This window comes from Panicum virgatum, chromosome 7N, assembly GCF_016808335.1.
Source record: "Panicum virgatum strain AP13 chromosome 7N, P.virgatum_v5, whole genome shotgun sequence".
Taxonomy (NCBI): domain Eukaryota; kingdom Viridiplantae; phylum Streptophyta; class Magnoliopsida; order Poales; family Poaceae; genus Panicum; species Panicum virgatum.
In genome coordinates, this window is record NC_053151.1 from 6,051,798 (window position 1) to 6,060,718 (window position 8,921).

At 48.1% G+C, this 8,921-nt stretch overlaps 1 protein-coding gene across 2 annotated transcripts; it reads right to left on the reverse strand.

Moving 5' to 3' along the window:
• Positions 1-1,322: 1,322 nt before the first annotated feature.
• LOC120681999 lies at positions 1,323-2,979 on the reverse strand. 2 transcript variants are annotated; one of them, XR_005678162.1, is made up of 4 exons: positions 2,673-2,979; positions 2,230-2,596; positions 2,088-2,150; positions 1,323-2,007 (listed from the first exon to the last, which is right to left on the reverse strand). XR_005678162.1 is itself a non-coding variant. In XM_039963719.1 (3 exons), the coding sequence occupies exons 1-2, from the start codon at positions 2,880-2,882 to the stop codon at positions 2,411-2,413; spliced, it is 396 nt and encodes a 131-aa protein (XP_039819653.1). In that variant the 5' UTR covers positions 2,883-2,979; the 3' UTR covers positions 1,323-2,150; positions 2,230-2,410. The 2 variants fall into 2 exon arrangements, 1 of the variants encoding a protein (XP_039819653.1); XM_039963719.1 differs by having other exon boundaries at positions 1,323-2,150.
• Between the last annotated feature and the right edge of the window lie 5,942 nt (positions 2,980-8,921).

Here is an 8,921-nt window from a genome sequence, read left to right on the forward strand (position 1 = left end):
CTGACGGACACATTTACCGGTGTAGGCAATCCAGACCATCCCCATCTCTTGGCCTTTCGTAGTCTATGGTCTCAACATGGTCGGTCCCCTCAAAAAGGCTGCGAGAGGGTTTACTCACCTCCTGGTAGCGGTGGATAAAATCACCAAATGGATCGAGGCCAAGTCTATCGCCAAAACCAACTCCCAGGAGGCTGTCAAGTTCTTTGGTAACATCATTTACCAGTTCGGCATCCCCAACACCATCATCACCGACAACAGGACAAATTTCACAGGCAAAAAGTTCCTGGAGTTCACTGACGGACACGGAATTAGGATCGACTGGGCCTCAATCAGCCACCCTCGCACCAACAGTCAAGTAGAGCAAGCTAATGGCATGGTTTGCTGGCCGATGGGTCGATGAACTCCCTCCGGTCCTTTGGAGCTTAAGAACGACCATGAATCGCTCCACCGGGTTCACCCCATTCTTCCTAACATACGGAGCCGAAACTGTCCTACCGTCTGACCTCGACTACAGGGCCCCAAGGGTCAAAGCATTCGCCCCCGACCAGGCTGCTGAAGTCCAGCGGGACGCGATTGATCTCCTAGAAGAGGTGCGGTAAACGGCCATCTTCGCTCCGCCCGCTACTAACAAACCTTGCGCACGTACCACGAGAGGAGAATTAGAGCACGAACGCTGGAAGTAGGCAACCTCGTACTGTGCAGGACATAGTCGGCCAAGGACAAGCATAAGCTAACTCCGCCGTGGGAAGGCCCATACACCATCGCAGAGGTGATTCGTCCAAGGGCGTACCGACTAAAAGATAGCGACGGCCACATTCTCACCTACACTTGGAATATCGAATAGCTACCTCGCTTCTACCCCTATCATTTAAGATACACAGTTATTATTTTCTAGCACCCCGACCCAAATCCTTTGGCTCAGGATGCTTGGGGGGCACTGGGGGGGCTTCCACCCTTTCTCCATATGAACCAACCTTATCTTTTGGCTCGTGGCACTCACTTTCAAAGCACCCCGACCTGCACTTCCCGACTCGGGACGCTCGGGGGCCACAAGGGGTACTCAACCCTCCTCCATGTAGTCTTTTATATAATTAAAAACAAACGACCTGTCTACCAGAAATGCGCCCAGTAAATTTTTGCCAACTCGCTCCACCGGGCGAACCCCGTCAAGGTCGACTTCTTACGGTGGGATCACGCGGGCCACGCCCGGATCTCAAGGTCATGGCCTACGACCAACGGCTGGTTCCAAGGGAAAAAGCACGAAGGAAAAAGCATACAAGGCAAATGACAGGGGTCGACCGAAACGAATATCATTCAACGAAAACCAAACACGTTTTGTTTACTTGAGGGCCGCAAGGCCACCCGCACAATTGTTCCAGAAACCGAAAACTAACTACATTTTATCCTTCCTACCGATCCCCGGTCGCGTTGGCAACTCGCTGGGTCGGGGACGCAGGAGCTATTGCTGGATCCACGGCGTCGACGTCAGTCGGAGGAGCCGCGTGAGTCGACGATGAAGCAACGTCCGGTTGGGCCCCGTGCGGGTCCGTGGCCCCCAAGGCTGCGGCTCTCTCAGCACCCATGAAGCCGTGATCCCCTCGGCGGCGGCCACCACCGCTGGCTCCACCGCTCACCTAAGCTCCAGGAGTCGCTTTGGGGAAGCCCAGGCACGTAGCCACCGCTAATCTTCTTGAAGTCCAGATCGGGGTAGTATGACACATTGACACTACGGCCGTCAGAACTCCCGTAGCGCTGTGGTACACGCCCTCGCCCACAGGTGCCATCATCTCCTCTGGCACCTCCTCCAGTCTGCTGGCAATTGTGACGGCGATGTGCGCGCTGTCAGTGCCAGGATCATCCCCGAACACTATGCCCAGCACACGCCGCGCCACACCACGGAGCTGACCCAGCTCCTCCTAAGAGCATTACGCTGCTGGAAGAGCTTTGTCAGCCTTTCCGTGTTGTTGCAAAGCGCCAGCTAAGCCTTCTCCAGACTCGAGGTCAAAGCTATCCAAGAAAACAAAACACAATTAGCAAACGGCAGAAGCAGGGGAAGAACAAAACAAGCCTACAAAGACCAGGGTAACCTTGATTGTTCTCCTCCGACTGGCCCAGTTGCCCCTTCAGAAAACCGACCCCCTTCTTTAGCTCTGCAAAAAAGAAGCGGCAAAATATAGAGGTTGAGAAGAAGCAGAGCAGGGCAAGCAAACAAACAGAAACAACGCTCACCAGAGTGGGAGGTCCGCTCGCCATCAAGCTCTCGCTGCCTCTGCTCCGCTCGCTCCGTCGCCAGGCGCAGCTGGTCCTGGAGCACGACAACATTGCTGGCCAATGACGCAGTCTGCTGCTTGGCTTGCTGGCGTGCCGCCTCCTCCGACTAATAAGTAGACTACGCCACCACTAGGGCCGATCACGCCCCGTTCAGCTCGCGCTCAGCAGCAGATGCCCGTTCGCCCGCGTGCCGCTCCGCGGCCCCGGTAGCCACGAGCTCTCGCTTAAGCTCGCCCAGGCGAAGCGAAGCGGACTCTTCTCCCCACTGCCGAGCGTGTTCCACTCGGAGGAACTGCGACTTTCGGTTCGACAGCGCTTCCAAATCCTACAAAAAGGCGACATCCATGACCTGCGCAGAAATGCCCAAAGAAGGTGAGAGGCATCGGGGGGAAGAAACATACCTGAATCATATCAGGAATACCACTGAGCTCCCCCAGGGCCTTGTTCAGCTCGGCCGCCGCGGAGGTGAGACGATGCTGCACCGACTGTCCTTGCATCCTGAGCGAGCCCCAGCGCGCCCCCTCCTCGCCGTCCTTAAGCACGAACGGCGCCTTGGTCGGATCGACAGGCTGAGGCCACACCAGCTCACTCCTCGCTGGCGTCTGAGTCATGGGCACCCCCGCTCCCTCAAGGTTGGGCGATACTGCCTGAAATGCCCCGGCGACGCCAGAGTCACTCGGGCCAGACCTGTCCCGTCTGGACGACTCCCCCGACTCCGAGGCACCGCCCTCCGGGTCGGGAAGACTGTGAGCAAAGGGCTTGGCCGCAACATAGTCCGGGCCAAGCGCCACTTCCAACCCCGCGTCTGGGGGCACGCTCGCACCTACAAGTCCCACCGTGTCTCCGGGCTCTGCTGTGTTAACCTCCTCCATGTCCAACATGGACCACCGTGGGTTGGGGGGGGGGGGGGGGTGGACCATGCACACCGCCTCCCTCTGAGATCGGGTCTTGGGCGACGGGCTCGTCTGCCCTCACGCCCGGCGCAAAGGCCATTGTCGCGGCCCGGCACGGCCGCCTCCTATGGCACCAGCCTCCTTATCACCAAAGGATTCCCCACCGGGGCCACCCCGAATATCCTTGGTTGAGGCGCCAAGCCGGGCGATAGGGGTTGACGATAGGCTGAATCTATCTATCTATATATTACTATAAAAGTTGAAATAATTGAAATTCTTTTTCACCAAGATTAGACCCACCATACCTCTCATGGAGGTCCCGCTTGTCAGGTCAAAAATTTTGATGAAAAGGGGTGGAGACTCATTTTTTGATAGAAGGAAAATGTTTCTACGGAAAAGCTAATTTTTTTTTTCACCAAAGCCTTCTGCATACCCATCCGGTGTGCCCACCATTTTAACACACCATCACGCACGTATCCACCGCACATTACTTTCCAGGGTTACACGTGCTGTTTGGAAGGAAAATAACTTACCGGCACGTATTACTTTCCAATATTAGTCTGCATGCATGCAAAGCATGCGTGTGTGGTATGTGCAGTGCGTACGTGCGTGCGGCCAGGCGTACGGTGCTTGTTTCCAATATTAGTTTGCTTGGCTTTATTGATACGTGATTGCCTTCCTTGCAAAGCTAGGAAACATCGCACATGTTTTATCTTTTGTTTGGAAAGAATTTGGGAGGAAATAATATTCACGGTTATTCCTGCCTCCGTTGTCCCCTGCCACCGGCGCCCCTGCCGGCCTTCCCACCGGCACCCCTGTACATCGGCGTTCAGGCCTCTCCACCGATGCCCCAGCCCACCGGCGCCCCTGCCCACCGGCGTCCAGGCCGACCTTCCACCGGCGCCCGTTTTTGTTCTGGCCACCAGCGCCCGTCGATTTGGTGATCACCGTGTCCCCCATTGTTTGGTCACTGTTAAAGGTAACGTTCTTCCTTCATATTTGATTATCCCATCTTACTGCCTATGTACCTGTGCCCATAATTCGATCCGCTGTCCCAGTAGTATTTGCGTTTCGTAGATAATTAAACATAGGCATTACGATCTAGCAATGGTAACTTTTATTTACCACTTCAATTGTGCCAATCTTTTTTACCATGCATACATTCTGGTATTCCAAAACTAAAACACATATGCTGCACACGGGTAATATGATGCATCACAGAGATGTCAATTACACATCACTACGGGCCAAATGCTCGGGAACAATCAGTAGAGCACTACCCGTCAGACCCGTCACAGAGGGGTGCATCTTGCAGTACCTGGAACTCCTGCACCTGCTTCTGCTGCTCGGCCTGCTACTGCCCGACGATGCTGAACACCTACAGATCATTATGGTTGTTTTTTTTTTGAATGAATCAGGAGGGGCATGCCCCAACTGGTTATATATTAACAGAAGCAAAAATAGTCCAAAGTTACCAACAAGAGGAAACAAAAAAAAGCAGAGAGCAGATCATTATGATTGTGATGTGTGCTTATTCTAATAAATGATGTGTGATTAGAAAGTTGACAGTCTAATGTTGCATGATTTTCTTGGAGTCTCATAAAACAGTTAGAATTAAGATAATGTTCTCATTCAACTTTTGATACATGCTGGTTAATAGGGAACCATGTATTCTAGAAGTCTTTGTTAACAAAAATCCATGATGCATGATCTGTTAAATATTTTTCTTAGCAATGGATGGTCATCGACCATTTAGTGATACCACAAACACATTGAATCGTCGTAAGCGACAATCGCATGAGAAGCTTGTTACCCATGATGCGGGTGCAGGTATTTTTTCATGTCTTCTTTTAATAAATGTAATTATAAGCTTTTGTGCTTCATGGTTGTGATGAATAAACAAATAATCTATTCATGATTGTTTTACAATTGCAGGTGATTCCACTGACCAAAGTGAAGCTAAGCGGCAAAGGGCAAGAGAAATGTACGCAAGCATGCCAGCCGATAAAAAAGCGGAGTTGAATGCAAAGAGGCGAGAAAGTTACCAACGGAAAAAGGCTGAGAGAGAAGCTGCTCGGAATAATACAGAGAACCGTGGTATAATTTTTATTAAACCTAACCGATCAGTGTGTGTGTCTGCTAATTCAAAATACATTGACTACATGTAGGTGTTGCCTCCGTGATTGTTGAAGCAAATATGTGCAATGTCGTTACTCTGCAGCCGACTTCTGAGTTAAACGGGAGAACCACAAATGAGTTTGATGATCAGAATAATTCAAAGAACCTTGGTATAATTTTTTTAAACCTGACTAATCAGTGTGTGTGTCTGCTAACTCAAAATGTATTGACTATATGTAGGTGTTGCCTCCGTGATTAATGAAGCAGATATGTCCAATGACGTTGCTCTGCAGCCGACTTTTGAGTTAAATGGGAGAACCACAGATGAGTTTGATGATTCATGGTTGCATCGTAATGATTCTTTTCAAGTAATTCCATTGGAAGATACAAGCCCTATATATAGAGCATCTGGTATTATTAAAGCTAGATCTTATACATGGTATTAATTTATTTATTTCACTAACGTTCTAACATTTTTTGAACTAGTTGTCATGCAGCAGAGGGAGAAAGACAAAGAAAGATGGAGCAAAAGGTACTATAATATGACAGATAATTAGAAGGCTGAGAGAAATGCCAAAAAGCGAGCAAAAAGGACTGTCAATGTTTCTGATCATGTGGCTAGAGTTTAACATATAAGGTTGTATTTATTAAATTATTATATTTGCATAAATATTTATGTGTGTAGATGGAACAGATGGTACTTTGTAACGCCATTTTGTACTGGAAAATCAGGAGTTGAGGATGAGATTAGTCTGGAGGAGCTGAAAAGGGAGTATGCTAGGAGAAGATATCTTGAAATGACAGATTTATGAGATTAGTCTGGAGGAGCTGAAAAGGGAGTATGCTAGGAGAAGATATCTTGAAATGACAGATTTAGCAAAGCATGCGAAGATATTGAAAGCTAATGAATGTCGGAAGGAAAAAACATACCCAATCCAGGTAATATAATCTATAATCCAGCATGAAAATAACTATCATATTTTTTATATGTGGACTATAATATTTGGCTTACAATTTCAGGTGAACAGATAAAAACACCTATTTCTGGGACCTTACAATCTGCATTAATTCAACAACAGTCTCCTTCATTAACTAGGGTGTGCACTAGAAATATGGATTGAGATGATCAATTTGACTCGGGATTATGGGAACCAGATGATCCGATGCATGGAGTTGAAGGTATGATTATTTCTTTAGCGTGCCTATCTATTCTTATTTGATAATTAATGAATAATGAAGTGATTTGTTGTTTGTATTATTTAATAAAAAATGATTTAGATCAACCGAACCCAGAGGATTATGGACCTTGTATTATTTAATAAAAATGATTTAGATCAACCGAACCCAGAGGATTATGGACCTGCTGATATAGAGGACGATGAAGCACACATATTTCATCACTAGGGTTAGTTATTAATACGAATGAACTAACTAATATTAATATATATTTTTTGATAAATAAATAATTCCCTTATTTCACTATACACACAGATTTCCGGTACGAGTATATTGTGGATCCTAGTATTGGATATAAAGGTTTGGATCCGTATGATGAAGTGTACAAGGATCTTATGAAGAAACACCATGTTCTGAAGATGGCAAAAAACTGTCAATTTTGCCATGCAAAGAGGTTCCCAGGTGAAGGGCCTACCTTCTATTGCAGAAAAGGGAAGGTTTATATATATATATATATATATATATATATATATATATATATATATATATATATATATATATATATATATATATATATATATATATATATATATATATATATATATACTGAGCTACGCCGCTTGTTTGCCAGTCAGACTGACAGGGATGCAAAATATTTTAGGAAGCACATTTGGTATTTTAACAGTCACTTCTCTTTCACAAGCATTGGAGTTTCCATTGATCATAATCTCACATCTGCATGAGGTACTGGTGTCTATTATTTTAAAGCACACGGTCAGACCATACCTAATGTTGGTATTTACTTCCCTGAGCTTGTGTTTTCACATGGACAGCTGTATGTGGCGCTGTCCAGAGGTGTTTCTCGTGAGAGTACGTGGGTTCTTGCAAAGAGAAACATGAACGTCAATTCTTCTGGAAAGAGTACGAAGAATATTATATACAGAGATGTTTTGGAATCCTGAGGTGTGCTTGTGCTTCAGCTTTATATAATCGTGATGTGTAATAATATGCATTTATGCACTCACATAGTCATGTCCTTTCATGCTCCTAATCACATATATTGTTCCTGCAGGTCACGGGTTTGAAGATTGTGAGCGTTTATAGCTTATCGGAATGTTTTCAGATGCTGGAATTCATGATGATTGAATAAATGAATGGTCTATACGTCTAAACATACTTTTGTGCCTTGATCTTGATATGCAACATGTCCATTATAGGATTAATCCTATATATATTATTTTCTAAAATTTTATTGGGTATGAATAAGATTATATATATACATTTGTATTTCTTTACTCAGCTGTATCATGTGAGGTTCCCAACGAATAATCAAAAAACTTTAAACACGTGCCACAGGCACGTGCATCTCGACTAGTCACAAAAAAAGCAAACCAAAAATAAGAATCAACCCGAGAAAAGGAGAATACCATAAAACACAGCCATGGGAAAAAAAAAGAGGAAATCTCACCCGAGTCCTTGGCCAAACAGTGGGAGCCCCGTCCGGCCAAAACCTCGCAGGCCCAACATTGCTTCAGGGCACGAGTCGGAAGCGGCCCTGATTCTCTCAAATCTGCTCGGGGTGGTTCGAGGCCGGCGTCATGAGACCCGCCAGACGGCTCGGCAGGCGTCCCATCGCCCCGAGTGACATGGTCAGGCCTCCCCCGAGTGACATGGTCAGGCCTCGCCCGAGCCGTATCGACGGAAGCCGTCTGGCGGCCGGCTCCTCCGCCATCATCCACTCGGGCACCGCCACCCAGGACCTGGGGCACGGTCACTGGCACCTGATCAGTGCGCGTCCGCTTTGCCATCTCCAGGGGGCTCGCTTCCACAATGGCAGTGCGATTCTTCGACTCTGGGGCAGCGGTGCGCGCCGTAGAAGCGCTCGCCAATCCATCACCGCCCGCATCCTCGGGCCTCCTCTCCTCGAGGGCCACATTCTCCTCCCTGTCTGACCCCTCACACTCGGAGGGGGCGTCGTTACTATCTTGGTCAATTGGAGGCGTCGACTCGGCTGGCAATCAACCGCTCCTTCCTCTCCCGCTCGCCGGCCCACTTTTGCTTGGCCTTCCTCTTACCCTTGTCTCTGTCCTGTTGATGCGCTTGCCGAGTAGCCCCCTCCGCACCTTTGGGGAGGTGCGACCGGGCCTTCACAACGCCAAGCCCCTGCAAAAGATAGAACGTTACTACAAAAATCAAGAAAAGAACTCAAAAAAATAAAGCCGGGCTGGAACGTAGAAACTTACCAATGCAGGGGATTCCTCGTGCCAAATTGCACGGGGCCTTGCACGATACGTTCCCAGGTCCCCCGCTTCAACACCAGGTCAAGCCAAGGCCACACCTCCTTGCCCGGGGACACAGTCGGCGTCCGAGGACTCGTCGCACTCCCACATTCTCTTCTCCCTCTTGCCCAGCGGTGCATAACAATGGTGGAAGAAGGTGCCCAGGAGCCGCACCCCATCTAAA